Here is a 24,881-nt window from a genome sequence, read left to right on the forward strand (position 1 = left end):
AGCCACGGCAGTGGCTTTTGATCCCAGAAAACAGAGGCCATAGGATCTCTGTGGGTTCAAGGTCAGCCTGTTTGTTCGTCATGGTGAATTACAGGAAAGTCAGAGCATAACACTACATAATAGGTAATATATAGTAAACTATTAGATAATTACATCATAGACTGTGTCTATTATAATTATAGATATATAAAGAGATAGATAGGTATAGATAGAGGTAAGTATAGGTATATCTATAATTATAGATAGTTATAGATAATATAATAGATAATTACATAGTAGACTCTGTGCCAAGAACAAAAACATAAAACTCATGTGTTTTTTAAATATTATATGTGTGTGTTTGTGTATTTACAATAAAGGACTTCTAAAACCAAAATGACAGTTGAACAATTATATAGTAAACAACCTTGATAAATATTCTGCAAAAAGAATGAAACATAGAAACTTAAGAAGGCCACATCTATCTTGGTAGGTTTATCTACAAACTGAATTGATTGTACTTCTTAAAGTCTACATGTTTAAATGCTTTAAAAAAAAAATTGTGCCCAGCAGATTCCCCACCATCTAGGATTTGACCATTGAGATCCAAAACCAGCTACTAATTCTCCCAGAACTAATCAGGATGCAGAGGATTGACTGGCTGGCACATTCACAGCAGATGTGCTTGCTCAAGTGGTTCTAGCGCCACCTCCTGGGGAGCGGGTGCCTTTACCTTCTATTCAAAGGGATAGAAATCTAAGACTAAGAATTTTGAAAATGGAGGCAGGGGCAGCTCTCCCAAAAAGGAATAGGGAGGCTTGGGGGTTAGGAGGCAGGATAGCTCAGTGTTTGTAAAGTGCTTCCCTGCAGGTATAAGGACCTGAGTTCAGTCCCCACAATATACAGAAAACCAATCAAGGTGGCACAGCACTGGGCAGGCAGCACTGGTAGAACCCTGGGGCTCACTAGGCCAGCCAACCTAAACTAGTCAAGTTCCATGCCAGTAAGAGACACTGCCTCAAAAAGTAACGTGGGTAAGGCATGGTGATGCACACCTTTGATCCTAGCATGAGAGGAAGAGGCTAACCTGGTATGGTGAGACCCTGTCTCAAAAACAAAACAAGACAAACATTTTACCATAACTGAGACCATAGAAAAGCCTCAGAAGTTTCCTATGGTAGAAGAAACTTAGCCGACATGGAATGCTACTGAGTCCAGTTTTATGTGGGTTCTGAAGACTTGAACTCCAGGACCTTCCCTCAACCATCTCCCCAACTCAGAAGAGACAAGATCTCTGTCTGTCTGTCTGTCTGTCTGTCTGTCTTGTTTTGGTTGAAACAGGGTCTCTGTGCATAGCCCTGGCTGTCCTGGAACTCACAGAGATCTGCCTGCCTCTCTGCCTGCTGAGTGCTGGGATTAAAGACCCACCACAATTGACACACTTGAACTTCTGATCCTCCTGCCTCCACCTCCTCTGTGCTGGTGCGATGTAGACTGTCCATGTAGTTGTTTGTGGTTCTAGAGGTGAAGCGCAGCATTTCTTGTGTCCTATGGAAGCACTCTGCCCACAGAGCTGCATCCCACCCCTTTTGTCCACTGTTTTAGATATTGCATTTGGCAATCAATTGCATATTCTGACCAGGGAACCCCACAACTCACTCTCCTCCTTGGGATCTGGGATCCAGGCTCCCACCTTTTTACAAACTGAAAGGAAAGCTGAGAGAATAGAACCAGGGTGTCGTTAGGTTTGGTCTTGGTAGTAACCACCTTTGTCTTCTCCAATCTCTTCCCAGGAGTCATTGCTCCAGTGGAAGGAACTGCCTTCGACCTGAGAAAGCCCGTGGAGCTTGGAAAACACATGCAGGGTCACCACATCCATGGTTTCGACCATAATTTCTGTCTGAAGGAGTCAAAAGAAAAGAAGTTTTGTGCAAGGTTGGGAACTTTGTTCTTACTGCCTCTGCTTGGGAGCAGACACTGCGGTTCTTATATGAGGAGCATTCCCTATGGCAGTTTCAATAGCACCTAACGGGAGCAGAGGTCAAATGCCACACCCCATATCTTTGTAAAGTCCCCTGCTGTCTTAGTTAGGGGTTTGCTGCTGTGAATAGACACCATGACCAATGCAAGTCTTATAAAGGACAACATTTAATCGGGGCGGCTTACAGGTTCAGAGGTTCAATCCATCATCATCAAGGCGGGAACATGGCAGCATCCAGACAGGCATGGTGCAAGAGGAGCTGAGAGTTCTACATCTTCGCCTGAAGGCTGCTAACAAAATACTGGCTTCCAGGCAGATAGGAGGAGGGTCTTAAAGCCCATGCCCACAGCGACACACCTACTCCAACATGGCCACACCTCCCAACAGTGCTGCTCTCTGGGCCATGCATATACAAACTATCACATGTGGCATAAGTGAATTCTGTAGAGTCCTTACTCCTCAAGTTCATATGCTCCCTGTCACCTTACCCAGCATCCTCTCTGGCTTTCCACCTCTGCCTAGCCTATAAGCCCCTTTTCTCTAATTCTCTAAGACCCGAATCTCCTGTTCTGGTCGCCCCTGCCATCACTGAGCTCCAGAGCCTTGGTTATGAGTCTTTGCTCCTTCAAGCTCTGGGCACAGGGCCCTCTTAGGTTCCGCCCGCTCAGGAAACCTTCCTGTGTGCCTTGGCCCACGCTCCTGTCCCCACCACCCCTACCCAAGGAGCCCGTCCTGCCCTCCCCCCATTGAGTCAGATCCTGGGCCTCCTCTTCCTAAACATTTTTCTCCTCTAGCCTCTTGGTTGACAATGTATTTTGCTTTTAAAAATAATTTTAAATCATATTATTAGTGCGCATTAGGGGGAGGATGAGAGAAAGGAGAGGGCGGGGTTGAAAGAGAATATCTTTCAGAAATTAATTCTCAGGCTTGTATTAGCAGAGCCATCTCACCAGCCCATCAACATACTTTGAATGATTTCTTATATAATTTGCCTACTGACATAAGACTGTGTGACACAGGCCTTTATATCCCATTGACAAGAAGTACAGACCAGGCCAGGCAGTGCTGGCATAGGCCTTTAATCCTAGCACTCAGGAGTTAGAGACAGGTGTATGTCTGAATTTGAGGCCAGCCTGGTCTACAGAGTGAATTTCAGGACAGCCAGGGCTACACAGAGAACCTGTGAAGAACCCAGTCTTCAAAAACAAAATGAATCAATCAATCAATCTTTTCAGAATCCTGTAGCTGGACATGGGAGCTGGGGGGAAGGGGGGAGGGGTGGTACGCACAGGCCTTTACTCCCAGGACTCCAGCGAACGGGCAGGTAGAGGTCTGAGTTCCGGTGCAGTCTGGGCCACTCTCTTGGGAAGTGTGTCTCAGTGGCAGTGGTCAAGTGGGTTCTCTCTTGACCATCCCAAGGGAATCATCTTAGGACCCTAGAATTGCCTCTCTTCAGCCTAGCTGCTCCTCCCAGCTCTCATAACTGGCTGTGGCCAGTTTATGTTATCATTCCCCAGAGAGGCCAAGATCATGTGACAAGTTGTTTCTGAGGGTCCTCAAAGCCAGCTGCTCATGCCTTGCCTGTGAAGACTTTTGTCCTGTTCTTATCTCCCACATCCTGGCCCTGTTCTTCAGTCAGGTCTGCTTCCCGTCCCAAAGCAGCTTCACAGCCTCTTCCCCACTCAGCTTGGCTTGTCTCTACCCCAGGGTGCACCATGCTGTAAGTGGGAGGACCCTGGAAGTATATACCACCCAGCCTGGCGTCCAGTTTTACACAGGAAACTTCTTGGATGGTACTCTGAAAGGCAAGAACGGAGCAGTCTATCCCAAGCACTCCGGTTTCTGCCTCGAGACCCAGAACTGGCCTGATGCCGTCAATCAGGTAAAGCCACAAGCCTGCTTGTCAGAGAGGCGTTGATCCACTGTCACGAAGCATGGCAAGTCACACTCAAGTGAGGGAGGCTGCATGGTTAAAGGCCATGTTTGTGCTTTTCAGTGTATACAACCTCAGAAAATCCAGCTCTGGTCGAAGGCACACATTTTGTACCTTCATCTTTCTCCAGTGTTTTTCCTGGTCCTCTTTCATTCTCTGCACTTTCTCGGGGGTGGGGGCTGGGCAGGGACAAGCCATGGAAGTCAGAGGACCACTTGCAGGGGTCAGTTCTCTTCCTCCAAGCGGGTTCCAGTGATGAAACTCAGGTCATCAGCTTTGGCCTCTAGCACTTTTAACCCTCTGAACCATCTCACCAGCCTACAACCGCTCTGCTGGGAGTTCCTCCAAATCTTTCTGTTGCTTCTCATTTCCTCTCTAGTTGTTACTTAAAGCATCCCTCCTCAAAGTGTCAGTCATGGGAAGAAGCTTGTGCCTTACTCCAGAATGGAAGTCCAGGCCTCACTTGCTGAAGCAAATCTTGCTTTAACAAAGTAGGCTTGGTGCTGTGGGAGATTTTCGTTCACCTCACTGCAGATCTGTAACACACTGTGCTCACACTGGCGTGGTCCACAGACCCTGCTCCAGACACTAGTACAGAGGCACACCCCCTGTGGCTGTTTGTATAGCCATGATGGCTGGTAAGTTCTAACTGCTGATTTCCCTTTGCAGCCCCAGTTCCCTCCGGTGCTGCTGAGGCCTGGAGAGGAGTACAACCACACCACCTGGTTCAAGTTCTCGGTTGCTTAAAGAAGACGGACGGCGGGATCTGTGGTTGGGGCCAGGTTGGTCCCCACTCACCTGCCTCGCTTTAAAAGTAATCCCTCGTGTTAAGTTGTGCCGTTGGTAGTTGCCATAGTAATCAGCCCGAATACTGATATCCATTCCCAACAGCCTGTGGCCATGTCTAAAGACCAGCTCTGTTCTCTGTCCAGTGCCATCACCTAAGGTCTGATCCTGGTAGAGAAGTGGTCCTCTGGACTCTCCTGATTTCATAGGGTCCATCCCTCCAGCCTGGCTTCACCTTGCCTATTTTAAGCCTTCCTTTCTTTGACAGAGCTCTGCTTTCCTGCCTCTTCTTTTACCTCAGACTATCCTCCAGAAGTCTCAACCAGGTCTTGAGTTCAAGCTATGAGAACTCAGGTCCCCGTCCGTGCCCCTGCCTCAGCCTGCCTGGACATTCCTAGGGTCACTGAAGGACAAGCGGGTCCTTGGACCTGCTCCGTCAGAGCCTTTCTTCTCAGACTCACCGTAGGAGCTACAGAGATGGCCAAGCTGTGAAGAGCACACATTGCTCCTGCCGAGGACTAGAGTCCACCATGTCAGGCTCTAGGGGAGCAAGCACCCCCTCTAGCCTCTGTGAGACCCACACTCATGCACATCCACATAGCCGCAGCAGTTAAAAATAAATCTTAAAAAGTAAAACAAAAAAAAAATCACGTTAAAAGCCTTAGAGTTGACCTATCTTTTTAGAGATGCTATGATTTAAATTGTAAGATCCAAATACCCAGAATAATTTCAGTTTTCCTGCCTTTAAGGTTAACGGGGAGCTTGGCTAAGGTGTAGCAAGATGCAGGGGCACAGAAGGCAGGAGCCTCACCAACAGTGCTGAGAGCATTCAACTTTGCACTAGAAAATGCTCCCAAGATGAAATGGGTGGGGGCTCCTCATTTCCTCAAAGATTACGTCACCGCTGAAGTGCCTAGGCTGCTGGTTTTGAAAAACCATATGTAGTTTATGTTATCTTTGACAGTCAGTTCAAATAAAACCAAAAATTTCATCTTCAGAAGAAGACTCTTATTCACTGGTGTGTGTGTGTGAGCGCTCATGTGTGCTCCTGTGGAGGTGAGAGGATGATTTTGGACATTTCTCTCTCCGCTTCTTCACCTTGAGTCAGTGTCTCTCTTGAGCCTCAGGCTCAGCTTTTTTTCAGCTGGGCTGGCTGCCAGGAAGCCTCCTCTGTCTCCACCACAACCCCTAAGCACTGGGGTTACAGGTATGTATGACCATGCCCAGACTTTTTATGTGGGTGCTAGGGGTCTGAACTCAGGTAGTCACGCATACAAAGCAAGCACATTTACTCACTGAGTCATGTGGGGACTTTTGTCTTCTCATCTGTGAGACAAAGGGACAAGAAGATGAATACATGTCTTCAGGGTAGGACCTAAAGCTGAGATGTGAATCAAGTTCTTTTTCTTCTGGCCCAGGGCCCTCAGATGACGTCAGAGCACAAGGAAAGGGTGAACAGCAAATGCTTGATCAAGCAACCAACGCCCTAAGCTGCAAGGGCTAGGCGTCTGGAGCCATGGCCTTGCTCTTTCTCCTCACTACATTTGAGCAGACATGTAGGTCTAACACAGCCCCGCTCGGAGCTCCTAACAATCTGTATTTTGATCATAGTCTTCTAGGACCCTCTGTATAAATAAATCCTTACTGTTCCCATGTGGGGGAGCTGTTTCCTCCAAGAGGGAGGAACAAAGGTTCATAGGAATCAGGAAGTTCCTCCAAGTTGTAAGATTTGCAAGGTCCCTCCTCCAGGGAAGTCAGGGTTTTCTAGAGTAACAGAACTTGTAAAGTGTATTTATTAGAAAGACGTATAGGCTGTGGTTCAGCTAATCTAAGCTGTCTTAGTCAGGGTTTCTATTCCTGCACAAACATCATGACCAAGAATCAAGTTGGGGAGGAAAGGGTTTTTTGTTTGTTTTGGTTTTTTTTTTTTTTTTTTTTTTGAGACAGGGTTTCTCTGTATAGCCTTGGCTGTCCTGGAACTCACTCGGTAGACCAGGCTGGCCTTGAACTCAGAAACCCGCTAGCCTCTGCCTCCCAGAGTGCTGGGATTACAGGCGTGCACCACCAACGCCCCAGCTTTTTTTTTTTTTTTAAAGGTTTATTTACTATATGTAAGTACACTGTAGTTGTCTTCAGACACTCCAGAAGAGGGCATCAGATCTCATTTCAGATGGTTGTGAGCCACCATGTGGTTGCTGGGATTTGAACTCAGGACCTTCAGAAGAGCAGTCAGTGCTCTTAACCACTGAGCCATCTCTCCAGCCCCGAGGAAAGGGTTTATTGAGCTTATACTTCCACGTTGCAGTTCATCACTAAAGGAAGTCAGGACTGGAACTCAAGCAGGTCAGGAAGCAGGAGCTGATGCAGAGGCCATGGAGGGATGTTTCTTACTGGCTTGCTTCCCCTGGCTTGCTCAGCCTGCTCTCTTATAGAACCCAAGAGCACCAGCCCAAAGGTGGTACCACCCACAAGGGGCCCTCCCCACTTGATCACTAATTGAGAAAATGCCCCACAGCTGGATCTCATGGAGACACTTCCCCAACTGAAGCTCCTTACTCTGTGATAACTCCAGCCTGTGTCAAGTTGACACACAAAACTAGCCAGTACAATTGCCCCTTGTCAACTTGACACACAAACACATCACTATTAAGCCTCAACCCTTACTTTCTTATTCATCCCCAAGATCTAAATTACTTTAGAAGTCCCACAGTCTTTACATATTAAGAGTTCAATCGGCCGGGCGGTGGTGGCGCACGCCTGTAATCCCAGCACTCTGGGAGGCAGAGGCAGGCGGATTTCTGAGTTCGAGGCCAGCCTGGTCTACCGAGTGAGTTCCAGGACAGCCAGGGGCTATACAGAGAAACCCTGTCTCGAAAAAAACCAAATCCAAAAAAAAAAAAAAAAGAAAGACTAGTTATTAACCAACAGGACAGCCTCCCACCTAAGGACCCTTACACTTCAATACACATTGCCAATAAATAAATAAATAAATAGCCAAAAAAGAATCCTTAAAAAAAAAAAAAAAAGAGTTCAATCACCATAAAATGTCCAATATCTTTAAAATTCAAAGTCTTTTAACTGTGGGCTCCACTAAAATACTTTCTTCCTTCAAGAGGGAAACATATCAGGGCACAGTCACAACCAAAAGCAAAAACCTCCAATGGTTCAATGTCTGGGATCAAACTCACGATCTTCTGGGCTCCTCCAAGGGCGTGGGTCACTTCTCCAGCTCTGCCCTTTGTAGCACACAGCTTGTCTTCTAGGCTCCAGCTCCCTGTACTCCACTGCTGCTGCTGTTCTTGGTGGTCATCGCATGGTCCTGGCATCTCCAAAACACTGCTGACTTCTACTGTAATTAGGCTTCACCAATATCCTCTCATAGGCTCTCTTCATGGTGACAAGCCTTTGCTCCTATGCATGACCCCTTCAAGTCTTGGGCCATCAATTGCAACTGAGGTATGCTCTGTCATAGCCATCATTTTTAACCCAGCCTAGGATACACAGAGAATTCCAGGCTAGCATGTCTTAAATAAAAACCAAGTGGAGCCAGGCAGGCAGTGGTGGCACACACCTTTACTCCCAGCACTCAAGAGGCAGAGGCAGGTGGATCTCTGAATTTGCATTCAGTCTGGTCTATAAGGTGAGTTCCAGGACACCCAGGGCTACACAGAAAAACCCTGCCTTAGTTAGGGTTTCTATTCTTTTTTTTTTTTTTTTTTTTTTTTTTTTTTTTGGTTTTTTGGATTTGGTTTTTTGAGACAGGGTTTCTCTGTGTAGTCCTGGCTGTCCTGGAACTCACTCTGTAGACCAGGCTGGCCTCGAACTCAGAAATCCGCCTGCCTCTGCCTCCCAGAGTGCTGGGATTACAGGTGTGCACCACCACCACCCGGCTAGGGTTTCTATTCTTGCACAAACATCATGACCAAGAAGCAAGTTGGGGAGGAAAGGGTTTATTCAGCTTACACCTTCCATCAAAGGAGGTCAGGACTGGAACTCAAGCAGGCCAGGAAGCAGGAGCTGATGTAGAGGCCATGGAGAGATGTTCCTTACTGACTTGCTTCCCCTGGCTTGCTCAGCCTGCTCTCTTATAGAACCCAAGAGCACCAGCCCAGGGATGGTACCACCCACAAGGGGCCCTCCCCCCTTGATCACTAATTGAGAAAATGACCCACAGCTGGATTTCATGGAGGCACTTCCCCAACTGAACTCCTTTCTCCGTGATAACTCCAGCCTGTGTCAAGTTGACACACAAAACCAGCCAGTACACTGTCTTAAAGTAACGATTAGCAGGGAAAGAAGGGAATTATTACTAGAGACAGAGGAGGTTCATAATAATAAAAGGATCAATCCAGGGAGATTGTTAAGTGGGTAAGGCACGGCCTGTTGAGTGTGAGGACCTGAGTTTGAATCTCCAGAATTCCCAGAAAACCAGGTGCTGTAGAATAGCTCAGTACTCCCAAGTCAGAACTCCCAGAAACTTGTGGCTCAGCTAGCCTAGGTATGCAGCAGCGAACAAAGACTGCCTCAAAGTCGCAGAAGAGGACCTACTCATGAAGCTGTCCTCTGTCTACCTGTTTATACACACACACACACACTCTCATGAAGCTGTCCTCTGTCTACCTGTTTATACACACACACACACACTCTCTCATGAAGCTGTCCTCTACCTGTTTATACACACACACACACACTCATGAAGCTGTCCTCTACCTGTTTATACACACACACACACACACACTCATGAAGCTGTCCTCTGTCTACCTGTTTATACACATACACACACATACACTCATGAAGCTGTCCTCTGTCTACCTGTTTATACACACACACACACTCATGAAGCTGTCCTCTATCTACCTGTTTATACACACACACACACACACACTCATGAAGCTGTCCTCTATCCTGTTTATATATACACACACACATTAGCATAACAATTATAAATTTATGTATGTATCCAACAACAAAGCCTTCGGATGCTTTGAAGCAATAATCATGACTAGAGGCATATGTTGTTTTATAGTCACTGGGCCTAACTTAATAGTTCTTCTGTGAAATACTGCTTCAAAGTTCCTGATGAGATTTTTCATTTTTTCTCCGGTTTATATCTTTTGGCACAGTGACCTCTACTGGTACAGGTGTTGATTAAAACACAGTTTCTGCTGCTTCTTAGAAACATGCATTTGGCTAGAGTAACCTAGAGGACACCTGAAACCTGCCCCTTAGCCACATGAGAGCTTTTCTGTACAACCAGGTTAATGTCACTTCCAGTCTGGAACCGTGGTTTCCAATTTAGTTGTGTTAGGATCACCAGGAGGCTTTTGTACTACTAACAAGACTAATCCATTTGTGGAGAATGTTTTTAAGGTCCCTAAATGATCCTATTACAAAGTGATGAGATCAACTGCCCTAGCAGCTTTTTTTTTAAGTGTCTCACTATGGTCACCAATATTGCTTGTCCAAGTACACAAATGTGTTTATTCCCTCCCTAATCCACAAGCACTTTCTGCATTAAGTCTCATAGAATAGACTTCCACACCAGAAGCATTACTTTGGTGTCTTAGTCATGGCTATTGTCGTGATAAAAAAGTGACCAAATGTAACTCCAGAGGAAAGGGATTATTTGGTTTGCTTCATCATTACAGTTCATCACTGAGCCAGGGCAGGAGCCTGAAGGCTGACGCAGTGGCCGTGGAGCGGTGCTGCTTACTGGCTTGCTCTCCATGGTTTGCTCAGGGGCTTTCTTATAGAACCGAGGACCAGCAGCCCAGGGATGGCCCCACCCACATCCTAGAATGGGCTGGGCACCTTAACTCCCTCGGGTTACAACCAGCCATAATTTGGTCTGCTTCGTTTTGTAGAAGGTTTAACAGTTCGAGGTGGTTGAGCCAAGAGAAGTCCCAACATTTGATCATATAAATGAAATAAAATTCAAATTGTAAGATCAACTTTATTGGAATATACCCATAATCTCATTTGTGACTTTTTATAAAAATTACAATCACATGAAAGCACTTCCTGTCTGCCCATGACTTTGTGTTGAAGTAGCAGAGCTGGACCATTAAAAAGCCTAAAATATTTACTCATTTTCAGTAAACAAAGTATTTGTCATCCCCTGGTTTAGACATTTGTCTAAAACTTTCCAGGTTTTAAAACAAATTCCTGTGAAGATGTTGAGTGCTAATATTGGTGGATTTGCCAAGGCCAGTTTACCAAGTGCACTACTGGCTGCTTTTATGGTAACTTATGTTCGCTTATGCTAGGTTCATAAGGGAGGAGGGAGCCTCAGTTATGAAAATACCTTTTTAAGATCTGGCTGCAGGCAAGCCTGTAGGGCATTTCTTAGTGACCCGAGGGACAGACCTTCTTTTCACTGTTTACTCCGGTGTGGGGTCACGTGCATGGCGCACATAAGGAGCACAGGAGACACCGTGGACGGGATTGGTTCTCAATTCGCACCACTTGCATCCTTCACCTCAGGCCACCCAGCATGGCAGCGTGTGCCTGTACCTGCTGAGTCTTCTCACCAGCTGGGAAAGCCCTGGCTTGACTTCTAGCAATTGTGTTAGTTCCCCATGCTGTAATAAAATACCTGATAAAGCAACTTAAAGAAGGAAGGGCTATAACCTTGGTTTAGTTTGAGAGTCCAGTCCATGTCCTAGGTAAGGCCACGGTGACTGGTCACACTGCCCAAGGACAGGAAACAGATAAATTCTAGTGCTTGTTACTTTTCCATTGTATTCAGCCTAGGTTCCAAACCCAAATGGCTGTTCATTCAGTGAGTCTTCTCATCTCAAACCCATTCTAGAACTTCCCTCAGATATACCATGTCTGTCACCTACGGGGTCCTGAGATCAAACTCAGGCTGTTAATCCTTTGTGCAAGCACCTCTATCCAAGGAGCCTTCTTGCTGGCCTTCTTTTATTATTTAGGGGGAGGGCTTATTAACAAATGCCATGATTAAAATCATTGGCCACAGGTGATCAATACAATCTTCTGTTTCTCTTCCCTTCCAGGACTGTGGAGTGTGGCAAGAAAGTCCCAACTCTGTAACTATTTACTCCTCTTTCTGGTGATCAGCATCCATCTTGAGGCTTATCTAGGAGTCCCCAGCCAAGTCAGTCTGTCAGTATTAAAAGCAAACAAACATCGTTTTCAAGAATTCAAGGAGTTTGAAAAGGTTTTAGATTTGTGCCAGGATACAGAGGAAAAGTATATTTTGGATGACAGAGGTCTAAATGAAACTATAAACATTAGCTATATCTTAGTTGGAAAGGAAGCAGTGTTGATAGTTCTTGCCACACAGGATGAGGTAACTGCCCATTTACCTTTCCCTCAGCTGTAGATAGCTGAAGAGTGATTGAAAAAGTCTCATTATGTAGCTCTGGCTGGTGGAATTCACTATGTAGATCCAACTGGCCTTGAACTCAGAGATCTGCTTGACTCTGCCTCCTAGGTGCTGGGATATGCAGAATTTTTCTTTAATGTCTGAAGCTTTGTTGTTGTCTACGATAGATTTCCTTGAACAGGACCCAATCCAGACACTTTCAATCAAACCTTTGTAGCTGAGACTCTCTGCCATGGAACCTCCTGTAGCTGACAACCAGGAAATGAGAACTCTGAGGCCAGGCTCTCCCTAGTCCCACTTTATAGACCTTCTGCACATACATTTGCACAACAATCTCACAGACCTTTTCTGAGCAGTGCTTTCAAAACCAGAATTCAGGGTTAGCAACAGTGGCAGCTTGCTGCCGGGAATGTGAAAAGGTTCAGGGCAGTTCCTTACACACATTGAGAGCTCCAGAGGATCTAGCAGGAGCATGGCTACTTGTACTCTCGACTGAAAACTGTCCTCTACTAGGGAAAAGTCATCCTTTTTGATAGAGCACACAGCTTTGAAAGAGACATACAGGGGTGATGAGAGAGGAAAAGGACACCCACTGAGCCAGATGAGACCAGACATATTAACGCTGGAGATCAGTTGTGTAACAGATCACCTGCACATTCAAAGTAAACAACCGTGCTCCTTGTTTTTATCCAAAGGTGTTAAGTGTCTATACAAAACCACTTTAGTGGCAGAATAGCTTTATTCTTTTTTTTCATTCTTCTTTTTATTATTTATATATATAAGTAGCTGTCCTCAGACACATCAGAAGGCATTGGATCCCATTACAGATGGTTGTTGAGTCACCATGTGGGTGCTGGGAATTGAATTCAGGACCTCTGGAAGGGCAGCCAAGTGCTCTTAACCACTGAGCCATCTCTCCAGCCTGAGTAGCTTTATTCTTTTTGTTTTGTTTTTGTTTTTGATTTTTTTTTTTTTCCGAAACAGGGTTTCTCTGTATAGCCCTGGCTGTCCTGGAACTCACTGTATAGACCTGGCTGGCCCCGAACTCAGAAATCCGCCTGCCTCTGCCTCCCAGAGTGCTGGGATTACAGCTGTGCGCCACTGCCGCCCGGCTGGCTAGCTTTATTCTTAATGACCTAAACTAGGAAGTAACTAAGACATCCTCTAGCAGGCAAATGGAACTGGAATATCCAACTGTTATTCAGCACTAAAAATAAATGAGTTATCAAGACACAAAACATAGGGAGGTTAAAGGTTAAAATGCTTAATGCAAGATTACAAGGAGAAAGAAAATAATAGAGCTGGGATTTGGAGCAACTCTAGTGGAAGGCAGCAGCAGCAGATCTCTTGAACCCAGCCTACAACTTAACAAAAGGTTCAAAATGTTCCTTATCTTCTACCAGATGAATAAACCAGAATAAAGTACTAATTTCTGAACCCAGGAAGATAGAAATATCAATTTTGTTGCTGAGACCCATTTCCTCCAATGGTTTCCTTACAGTAAATTGACCAAGTATAAAAACCTCCTGTGGCGCACGCCTGTAATCCCAGCACTTTGGGAGGCAGAGGCAGGCTGATTCTGAGTTCGAGGCCAGCCCGGTCTACAGAGTGAGTTCCAGGACAGCCAGGGCTACACAGAGAAACCCTGTCTTGAAAAAAACCAAATCCAAAACAAAACAAAAAAAACTCCTGTGGGCTGGAGAGATGGCTCAGCGGTTAAGAGTACTGACTGTTCTTCCAGAAGTCCTGAGTTCAATTCCCAGAAACCACATGGTGGTTCACACAACCATCTGTAATAGAATCCAATGCCATCTTCTAGTGTGTCTTTACAGAGCAATAGTGTACTCATATACATAAAAACCTCCTGTTTAGCTGGGCAGTGGTGGCCTCACGCCTTTAATCCCAGCACTTGGGAGGTAGAGGCAGGCAGATTTCTGAGTTCCAAGGCCAGCCTGGTCTACAGAGTGAGTTCCAGGACAGCCAGGGCTATAGAGAGAAACCCTGTCTTGACAAAAAGAAAAACACACAAAAACTTGTTTTGCTGAGTTTGTACCTAATTCAAGTCTGTTCTAATGAAAGCCATCAGTTTCTCCAAGTGTTTAACCTTCCTACTGTTTGTTGCTTCCTTTCTTCATTTTTAAAATTAAAAGCTCTAGCCAGGCCTGGTGGTACACACTGTTAATTCCAGCACTCAGGAGGCAGAGGCAGCTGGATCTATCCTGGTCTATAGAGTAAGTTCCAGTACAGCACAGGCTACACGGAGAAAGCATGTCTTGGGGGAAAAAACAAAACAAAACAAACAACCTTAAAACTCAGAAGTCAGGCAGGAATGGTGGCAGGTGCTTGTAATTGCAACACTCAGGGTGTTCAAGGTCAGCCTGTTACAACAAAGTTTTGAGAACATGCAGGGGACTGTTACAAAAAAAAGTAAGACTGGAAAAGCAGGGAGAGGATATGATCATGCAGCATTCATGTATGAAATTACTAGGTAAGCAAGAGTCCAGAATCATCCTGGGCTACACAGTAAGGCTCTAATGCATGTGGTAGCATATACCTTTAATCCTAACACCCATAAGGCACAGGCAGTTGGATCTGAGTTCTAAATCAGCCTGCAATACACAATGAAATCCCACCCCCTCCCATCCCAATACAGATTTGAACTAGGAATGGTTTATAGGCCTATAACCCCAACACTGTGAAGCAGGACTGCCACTAATTCAAGGCCTGCCAGGGATATATTGTCTCTAAAGAATTAGCTGGGCGGTGGTGCCTCATGCCTGTAATCCCAGCACTCTGGGAGGCAGAGGCAGGCGGATTTCTGAGTTCGAGGCCAGCCTGGTCTACAGAGTGAGTTCCAGGACAGCCAGGGCTACACAGAGAAACCCTGTCTCGAGAAAAAAAAAAAAAAAAAAAAAAAAAAAAAAAAAAAAAAACCCAAATCCAAAAAACCAAAAAAAAAAAAAAAAAAAAAAAAAAAATTACAAATTTCAGAGCAGCTTGGACAAAAGTGTTATCTGACCTTTTAAAAAGCTCTGTACTTAGAAGATGATTTTATACTAAAATACTATCCTAGTTACTAGCCATCTTTGGGTTTATCCATCTTCACTCTTCAAATACTCCATAGCAAGTCTAGTATTTATTAACCTTTGCTTCTTTTTCCTAATAAATATAAACTCTTCTTATCCCATGTCATTTTCTTTTATGCCAACTGCCAATTTGATACATTCTGAGCCTTATCAACTTGCAAAATCAAAGGGGCTGGATGGAGACAACTCTGAGAGGACCCAGGTTGGGCTCTCAGTAGCTTACAATCACCTGTAACATGTTCCAGGGGATCCAATGTTCTCTTCTCTGAGCACCTGAACTACATATGCAATGCATATATTATATCTTAAAAAGAAAGCTAATCACTTAACATAGTTGTTCAAAGCCTAATGGGGGAGCTGTTTCCCTCATTCTATACCCAAGGATAAAAAGGTAGGTTTTGTTGTTAATAGTCCCAGTCTCAAAATTGCTACCAAAAGAATGGGAAAAGATCTTTACCAATCCTATATCCGATAGAGGGCTAATATCCAATATATACAAAGAACTCAAGAATTTAGACTCCAGAGAACCAAATAACCCTACTAAAAAATAGGGTATAAAGCTAAACAAAGAATTCTCAACTGAGGAATACCGAATGGCCGAGAAGCACTTAATGTTCAGCATCCTTAGTCCCAGGGAAATGCAAATCAAAAAAACTCTGAGATTCTACCTCACACCAGTCAGAATGGCTAAGATCAAAAACTCAGGTGACAGCGGATGCTGGCAAAGATGTGGAAAAAGCAGAACACTCCCCCACTGTTGGTGGGATTGCAAGCTGGTACAACTACTCTGGAAATCAGTCTGGTGGTTCCTCAGAAAATTGGACATAGTACTACCTGAGGACCCAGCTGTATCACTCCTGGGCATATACCCAGAAGCTCCAATATATATATATATATTTACCAAGGACACATGCTCCATTATGTTCATAGCAGTCTTATTTATAATAGTCAGAAGCTGGAAAGAACCCAGATGTCCCTCAGCGGAGGAATGGACACAGAAAATGTGGTACATTTACACAATGGAGTACTATTCAGCTATTAAAAACATGACTTCATGAAATACTTAGGCAAATGGGTGGAACTAGAAAATATCATCCTGAGGTAACCTAATCACAAAAGAACATATATGGTATGCACTCGTTAAGTGGTTATGAACCTAAAAGCTCGGAATACCCAAGATACAATTCACAGGTGACAAGAAGGAAGACCAAAGTGTGGATGCTTCAGTTCTGAAGGAAAGGCTATCCAGAGACTGCCCCACTCGGGGATCCAACCCATATATACAGTCGCCAAACCCAGACACTATTGTGGATGCCAAGAAGTGCATACTGACAGGAGCCTGATATAGCTGTCTCCTGAGAGGTTCTGCCAGAGCAAATAGCGGTGGATGCTCACAGCCAATCATTGGACTGAGCACAAGGTCCCAATGGAGGACCTTAAGTCTTGTGAAGGCTCGATGCCCCAGTGTAGGGGAATGCCAGGGCAGGGAGGCAGGAGTGGGTGAGTGAGCACCTTCATAGAAGCAGGGGGAAGTATGGGTTAGGGAGTTTCCAGAGGGGAAACTGAGATAGGGGGTAACATTTGGGGATTAAAAAAAAAAAAAAAAAGGTCCCAGTCTCAGGCTGAGGCAGGGGATGGTGGCTCCTGCCTTTAATCCTTTAGGGAAGCAGAGGCAGCCCAATCTGAGTTCAAAGCCAGCCAGTACAGAGTTCCAGGACTACACAAACTGTCAAGGTTAGAGGTCGTGGGTAGAATAAGGAGTCTCAGGCTTTAACCCACATTAGACCCCACCTCTAATCTTCCTGCTCAGCCTCCAGAATGCCAATGCATTTGTGTTTCATATGCATGGTCTCAAACTTATGTAGCCTAGAATGACCTTAGGCTCCTGATTTCATGGCTCCATTCCCTAAAGGCTAAAATTATAAAATAGCAACACTTCCTGTCTGTCTAGTAGTGGTGGTCAGTCACAACTACCTAAAATTTAAAAGGTGCACTAAACTGACTGGAACTGATGGGTACCACCAAACAGATGCGTATCGATGGGCTATGCAGCCCTAGCTCTTGTAGAAGCTGTTTACTGAGATGCTTTACTCCATCTCATCCCTTTAGTTTTATCATATATATCTAGAATGCTACTAGTTAATCTTAAAAAGCTACATGGGTTGATGTTTGGCTCAGATATACTTCCAAAGACTGAATATCAGGATTATTTGTTCAATCTCTGCAGATTTATTGTTGAACAAACTTAATTTTTATCGAATACAGAACAATTAAAGCTAACCAAGTGCAACAGATAAGTCTGCCAATTACACATAGCTTCATATCAACCACTTATTCAACCAGTCAAATTCTAAAAACAGAATCCAAATGACTTTCAACATACTAGTGACCACTCAGCCAAATAAATTTGGGGCAGACAACTTCGTTGAAAAAGCCTAAAATAGACAAGGACAGATTCCTGTGCTATTGTTTTTACACCAAGGCTAAGAAATAATAGTAAAAAGCTTGTCCAAAAAACACTTGAAAATGACTGTTACTGCCCTATAATGCATAATATATTTAAAGTCTGAATAAGAACCTACTGGCTACACCATTCTAAGGTCTACCAGACACTACCAAAGGAAGAAAAACCCAAAACAAAAACATAAACCTTAGCTACATGAAATGCTAATATGTAAGGTTTACAAATCTGCTTTGTCTTATTAACATTTTTGCTTGACATCTCTTTATACCAGCTTGGCAAAATAGAACAATGTTGTCGGTAACTGCAAAATCTAGCTCAGATAACAGGTTTTTGCACGGGATAAGGCAATCCATTCAAAAGAACAGAGTATTGGGGCTGGATAATTTTGCAAAGCTGGTTTACAAGGTTTTGTTCCAAATTCAGACAATTCCTCAAACATGCATTTTTTTGGTATTAAATTGGCTGTTTGAAAGGAAAAAGTACATTGAGCAGAATCATCCCAACTTAATAGTCTGAAAAACTACACTACTAAAATCTCAGCCTCTAGAAATCAGTTTCTACTTCTTGACATTTTAGTAACTCTGCTTATTTCCTGTCATGCACCCATTTGTAGGCTAATCAGTGGTCCCTCTAAGCTTGACAATTTGAGATTGTTAACACCAATTCTGTTAATTTAGAGATCTGCCATGATGCATTCATGCTATTAAGAGGACTCAAAGATCATCTTACCCAAAGGAATAATAGTAAGAGTAAAATGAAAATTTCAAAGTCCTTTCAGATCCTGGCCAGTGTTATGTATAGAACAGTTAATGATGTTTAACTAACACCATTAAACTTTGAATACAGGCCCATATAAATATGGTCAATAACAATTTTCTTGATTGTTACCTTGTCTGATGCTTACCCAATTGAAAAGTATTAATATTGAACACAAATCAGAACATCTAGTTAGAAACGTTTTATTTAAATGTGTCAAATAAAAACCCATTTTTCAGACCATAAGATGTTAATACATTCAACAAAAACAGTATTTACTGCTGTGAATTTTACAGAGTAATGATCCAGATCCATTTTGATTAGATGGTTGATGATCCTTCCTAGGTTACACTTTACAGACATAACAAATCCCTTATAATAATGTAAACAAAATAACTTTTCCCTAACGGGTGAACTTGAAAACTTCAGTCCATTCTTTCAGTCCATTCTTTCTGGACTTGCACTTCTGTGTGGACTTCCTGATGGGGAACGACTAAAAGAGAAACATTAAGTTTGGAACCAATTAGTTCTTCTTGTGTACAAGTCAGAGCAATCCAATATTTCAATACATTCAAAGGGATCAAATATACCAAAGACCTAATACACACACACACAAAATATATATCTCCCTTTGACCTTGCTTGGTAATTTTTCTTAAAGACTCTTAATTATGTGTGTTGGCTTTGTACACATGAATGCAACAAGTGCCTGGAGAGGCCAAAGAAGATATCAGACTTCCACCTGACATAGGTGCTAGGTTCTACTTATTCCGTAAAAAAATAGTTAAGTGCTCTCAATAACCACTGGTCCATCTCTCCAGCTCCAGAATTAGGCTTTTAAGAACCACTCTAGTAAAAACTATTACATTAAAAAGGACAATTACTCCAAGTTGGGGAGGCATTAAGGGGCACTGGGCAGGAATTATACAATTTGCAACTATTTTCAAAATTTTTCATTAAAAACATATTCCTTAAGCATGACATTTCTATAAGGCACTCACAACTAAAACACCTTACATTTTTCTAACATGTATGGTTATTCCAACAAACTAAAAAGCCATCATTTAAAAATATACCCAATCTATACAGCACCAATTTTCCAAAGAGTTCAAAGACTAGAGTAGGCAGTTGTTCTCCAAGAGGCCACATTTTGGTAAGATTTGGCAACAAAACATTTAGCTTACCTTCTTTTAGGAGATGGAGATCTGGATTTTGATCGGCTGTTAAAACATGAGAAATTCTAGTAAGAAAAAGCACCAACCAATCTTTTCTTTTTAGTCTTATTACAAAACAAACCCCCAAATTATGTTATAATAAATTGTCATATTACAGCTAAAATTTCAGAGCCAGTCTCATTTCCTTTTAAAAGCCAATTTTAAAGGGCTTACATTTCCATTAAAAGTGAACTGCTGTATAATTACAGTTCATCTTTTACATTATTCTAAAGCACATTTCTCTATTCATCTACAACTTTTAGGGCCTCTTACCTCCAAAGTAAAATGTCACATAACATTTATTTCTCCATCAATTCAGCCAAGCAATAGGCCATGTATAAATGAAGTTCTCAATTGGGTTAACAAGGTACAGGTATTTCTACTTAACACCCAATTCTCAATAATTTTCAACACTTTGAACTCTTTGGATATTGGTGCTATATAATTATAAGAGCACTAAATCAGAAAGTCTGACCTTACCTGCTTCTTGGCCGAGAAATAGACCTGGATCTTGATCTCGACCTTGAGCGGGATCTTAATTAAAAGGAAAGGAGAAACCATTACAAGAATGACTTTATAACTGACCACCTTCCCAGATAGTATAGATAGGACAGAATAGAAGAGGAGAAACAATTGCTGCACAAGTCTTGCCTTACACTGATCCAATGTAGCACAAATGATCCAACAAGATTTCAAATAGGAGAGAACCACTATTTCAAATGCCTATTTCCATTATACACAATTTGGTCACTACTCCTACGGAGACACAACAGCCCCATTTTCAAATACTAATAACCACAAGTATCAAGTGGCTCCATCCAATTGTTGAGTTGACTTTATTCTTCTTATCATAGTTGAGGGTCTTTAATTTGTCAATCAAGTTAGGCTGGCCATATATATTTTAAAAACCTTGGGACTCTATAATTAAGCCTATCTAGAGATGAACTTTCTCAAATTGATTAATTTATGAGTTTTAAACAGCAGTGGCTTATACACAACTGCTTTTTATCCGTAGTACAAATTATTTATTAAAAAAAAAACATTTTATAACCTTTTAAGGACTTCTTACAATGGAGTAGAGTTGACTCAAACACATTGAATCCAAATGTAAGGTTAAACCCTATTCAGACCAGGTAATGATGGCACACACCTTTAATCCCAGCACTTAGGAGTTAGAGATAGGTGGATTCCTGCGAGTTTAAGGCCAGCCTGGTCTATAGAGCAAGGACAGCTAGTAGTACAAAGAAAAACTGTTGTCTCATTAAATGAAAAAGTCCACTCAGCTATTGTGATGGCCAACACCTTTAATCTGATTAAGAGGCAAGCAGCTCCTGTCTCCCTCCTACTCTCAAGTTTACTCATTCCAAAAATGTTTTAAATTTATATTAACTTATTCGGAGTATATGTAAAGTAGGTAAATGTCACAAATCTCCAGAAGTCAGAGAGCAATTTGTGGGAACTGGGTCTCTCCTCCCTGTACATTGGTTCCAAGTTTATGCAAGTTATCAGCTTGATGACAAGCTCTGTCACAATTTTCTTCAAAGAGCTAGCATCATGTCTGCCTAGATTATTACTAATTTACTTTTAAAAAAATCTGTTCTGAGGTAGGTGGGGCATGTACCTTTTTGTCCTCAAACCGCCCAGGTCTAAGTAACTCCTAGTTTCAGTCTCAGTCTAAGTGCTAGAAGTGCACAATCTAATATGTGGAAGCAGCCCATTAGAATTAAGATACTTCAATGTGTCATTAAGACAATCCAGCCGGGATCCAGTGGTACACTCACCTTCAATCCCAGTGCTTAGGTGGCAGATACAAATGGATCTGAGTTCCAGGCCAGCCTGGTCTACACAGAGAAACCCTGTCTCGATAACTAAAGACATGACAATCCATCTACTAGTAAGCAGGAAAAATGTGCTACATACTGGAAATACCTCGATCCTATTATAGAACCAGACCTAGATCTTCTGAGTGAAGCTGATCTTGATCTACGAAGAGACACAGACCTTGATCGTCGAGGAGATGCTGATCTTGACCTAAAAATTAAAAGAAGTTCTTAGGCCCACCTGTCTTATTTTTTTCTACTTGTTAAAATTTGAATTTTACAAATTTCTCACCTCCTTCCACGGCTCCTGCTGCGTGAGCGAGAGTATCGCCTTCCCCTGGATCGGGAATGTGATCTAGATCGTGACCTAATTTCAAGTTAGAAAAATACAAAATATTAGATGATAACTCAGTTTTAGTGTTTTGTACCTCTGCTGAAATCAAATCTCAAAACTATTTAAAATTTAGTATCTCATTTGGAAAAACTCTGGGCCTATTAATTTTTTTTTTTTTTTTTTACTAACCTAAAAAAAGATTTGTTAAAAGCTGAATTACAACTTAGAATTACAAAATATAAAACGCCATAATGTGTATTTAAAATAAACCTTGCAAGTTTGCAGGTCGACCCTCTTTGGCCCATGGTCTAGTAGTAGGTCTAGTAGATCTAGATGATCTAGAAGTATCTATAGCCGATCGCTGCATCTAGATGTTTTCTTCAATCTAACGACGATCAAACTGACAGCCAAAAGAGCCAGGTGAGGCTTGATTGACGCAAGAAGATTTTTCTAGTTGGGAATGTGGTCAATCTGGTGTTCCTCTTTCTAAAGCGGAGGGGGGGGCCCCAATTGTAAGCCAAATTTACTGTTACGGCGATCACCGACTCAAATTTTCTGCCCTTTAAAGAATAAGGTGAAGCTAGGTGTAGATGACTCGAGGGGATCTGGCCTCTTATGCTGATCACCTCAAGGTCTAGGAGGATCTTAATTGTCGGATTTGCAAGGCGCCTCAGCATGATATCATAAGGCTCGTGACATTCTGAATCAAGGCGACTGACTCAAACGAAGAAACCTGAAAGGTTTTGACCAGGTTGATTATTAATATAGTAACATTTTTAAGTAAACAAAAATTGTAAAATACACCTGTACAATTAACATTCAAGTTTATAGAAAAACACTAGTTTCTGCCTTGCTAATAAAAGAATTACTTTGATTAACTAGAATACCAACCATTCCTTAATTAATTAAATACCTGCTTCTTCTTCGTCGGCTATAGCGATGACAGTCATAAGCATAATGCCCCTTTTCACCACACTCATAGCATCTATCGTTAGGATCAAAGGGACGTCGGGCAGGTGGCCTATCAAAACGAGATCTCCGAGGCATGCCTGTTGATAGTTCAACCCTCACTCGAGAACCACAAATCACTCTACAAAACATAAGAAAATGCTGATGTTAGAAGAACATATGACTTTTTTTTTTTCAGAGACAGGGTTTTTCTCTGTGTAGCCCTGGCTGTCCTAGAACTCACTTTGTAGACCAGGCTCGCCTCGAAATCAGAAATCCTCCTGCCTCTGCCTCCCAAATGCTCAGATTAAAGGCATGCACCACCAAGGCCAGGCACAACATGTGACTTCTAAATTTAAACTCTATCAACTGTTTATTCTCTCTACGTAGTTTGTCTTTTGTTTTCAAAACTCTGCCAACTCACCTTTAGACCTAAATCTTAAAGTTATCAAGTGCCTGAAGGGCAAGGCATTTGAGAGGTTGACAGGATGGCTCCAACTACCACCTGAGCTATATGATTGAATTCCAGGCCAACATAGGCTGGAGACACTATCCAAAAATAAGGTCCACCCCCAGAGAGTCTATGATTAGCACCAAGATTACTTATCTAGCCCGCGGGAGTATTTTAAAGAAATTTGAAAAACAACCCACTTACTTCCCATCCAATCCTCGAACAGCATCCTCTGCATCTCTAGGGTCTTCAAATTCCACAAAGGCAAATCCTGGAGGATTTCTGGCAATCCATACAGTTCTTAAGGGCCCATAGTAACTGAATGCCCTTTCTAACTCTCCTTTACCAGCACCAGTTCCCAGGTTACCAACATATACCTTGGTTTCTGTTTAAAAATGCAAACACAACAAATGTTATTCAATGAGTGTCAAGTTTGAATTCCTTTCTTTAAAACAGACCATCCTTAAAGAGCTGTGCGGCGTTCAGGTTTTGTTTTGGAGACCCTGGGCCAGCTAAGCGCTCTACTACGGGGCCACCCTACAAAAATTTCATCTATCCATCAGCTGAATGACTCTCGTGCCCCAGCCTCCCTGAGGCTGCAGCTAGGACTAAAGGTGTGCGCCACTATGTCTGCTCCTTTTATTTGGAGGGCTTCACCAAGTACTATTATTTTATCTACAGCGTGAAATACTAGAAGCCAGACTCGTGACCAAGTTCTGGCGTTCTCATAGGATGGAAACCCTGGAAACTGCATCGAAGCAGGGTAGCCTAAAGGGGTGTGGGGTGGAGGTGGGCCCTGACCCCGCCCCGCCCCCCAGGCCCGGCAGCCTCGGGCGCGCCCGAGAGGTCTTCGGAGAAGAGCAGCCAGGCCCGAACCAGTTCCCTCTTCCCCGGCAGGCGCAGGCTCACCCAAGTCCCCGCCCCAGCGCTAGAAGCCACGCTTGAAACGGCAAAGGGAAGAAAAAAAAAAAAAGACAAGGAAAAGAAAAAAGCCGTCGCAGCTTGCAACGGTCTTCTCCTCACGCTACTCCTCATTTCGACCAATTGTCGGACGACGCGCAGCTCGCAGCTGCCGGTTTCGTTCCGTCTCCAACCCAACCCGAATCTTCACGCCCAGAACTCCCCGCTCCAGTGGCGGGAAAGCTCTGAGGAAATGCGCCACCACGGTCGTCAATGTGCTCAAAATGGCAGCCGCGGCAGCAGAGGGCGGGGGGGGGGGGGTAGGGGGTGGAGGCGGGCGGCAGCGCGGAGAATGGCAACGCCACCGCGGCGACCCCGCCAGGCTTCCGCCTGTCCAGGAGACCAAAATGCCCCAGCGCCCGGGCCCTACGCGGCACACACGCCCTCCAGTCCCGCTCTCCCTCCTACTCCCCGCCCCCGCGGCCTCGGGCTTCCTACAGCGTGCGCCCAAGCCGCCATTACGCACGCGGAATAACCGTCTCCAACCGCCGCGCCGACCCTGCGGCCTCGCTCTGCTCAGCCGGCGGACAGCACCGTCCTCCCCTGGGCCCTGGCCGCTTACCTCCTCCATACCGTCCGTAACGTGACATGATGGCCGGCCCGAGTACTCGGCTCTAGCTTGTAATGCTCACAGCGCGAGTAGCACGGAAGCAGCTACACAAAGTACCCTGCCAGCGATTCCGGCCGCACTACAAGGAAGAGGCCGGATTCGCGCTTATATATGCGGCGGGCGGGGATTTTTTTTTTGTTGCGCATGCGTTGTGTCAACGTTCTGCGCGGCACAAAGGAGCTGGGCGGAAACAGCCTAGAGGCGGAGCG

The 24,881-nt window shown here is 43.9% G+C and overlaps 2 protein-coding genes across 8 annotated transcripts in view; one reads left to right on the forward strand and one right to left on the reverse strand.

The window, feature by feature from the left end:
• Galm (galactose mutarotase) overlaps nucleotides 1-5,676 on the forward strand; it is a 54,417-nt gene extending 48,741 nt beyond the window's left edge. The window contains exons 5-8 of one of the 2 annotated variants that reach the window (XM_052186438.1): nucleotides 1,773-1,914; nucleotides 3,668-3,842; nucleotides 4,563-4,675; nucleotides 4,981-5,676. In XM_052186438.1, the coding sequence (XP_052042398.1) occupies nucleotides 1,773-1,914; nucleotides 3,668-3,842; nucleotides 4,563-4,640 (395 nt within the window). In that variant the 3' untranslated portion in view covers nucleotides 4,641-4,675; nucleotides 4,981-5,676. Of the gene's footprint in view, nucleotides 1-1,772; nucleotides 1,915-3,667; nucleotides 3,843-4,562 lie in introns of both variants that reach the window. The other variant, XM_052186437.1, reaches the window with a different exon arrangement.
• Nucleotides 5,677-18,523: 12,847 nt separating this feature from the next.
• Srsf7 (serine and arginine rich splicing factor 7) lies at nucleotides 18,524-24,768 on the reverse strand. Of its 6 annotated transcripts, none has more exons than XM_052186441.1 (8): nucleotides 24,625-24,767; nucleotides 23,307-23,487; nucleotides 22,617-22,793; nucleotides 21,662-21,736; nucleotides 21,503-21,580; nucleotides 20,030-20,083; nucleotides 19,520-19,555; nucleotides 18,524-18,829 (listed from the first exon to the last, which is right to left on the reverse strand). In XM_052186441.1, exons 1-8 carry the CDS (start codon nucleotides 24,650-24,652, stop codon nucleotides 18,775-18,777), a joined length of 684 nt encoding a protein of 227 aa, XP_052042401.1. In that variant the 5' UTR covers nucleotides 24,653-24,767; the 3' UTR covers nucleotides 18,524-18,774. The 6 variants fall into 6 exon arrangements, with proteins under 6 accessions (XP_052042401.1, XP_052042400.1, XP_052042399.1 ...); XM_052186440.1 differs by having other exon boundaries at nucleotides 21,479-21,580; XM_052186439.1 differs by having other exon boundaries at nucleotides 21,470-21,580.
• Between the last annotated feature and the right edge of the window lie 113 nt (nucleotides 24,769-24,881).

The sequence above is a fragment of the Apodemus sylvaticus genome, chromosome 6 (genome assembly GCF_947179515.1).
Source record: "Apodemus sylvaticus chromosome 6, mApoSyl1.1, whole genome shotgun sequence".
NCBI lineage: Eukaryota > Metazoa > Chordata > Mammalia > Rodentia > Muridae > Apodemus > Apodemus sylvaticus.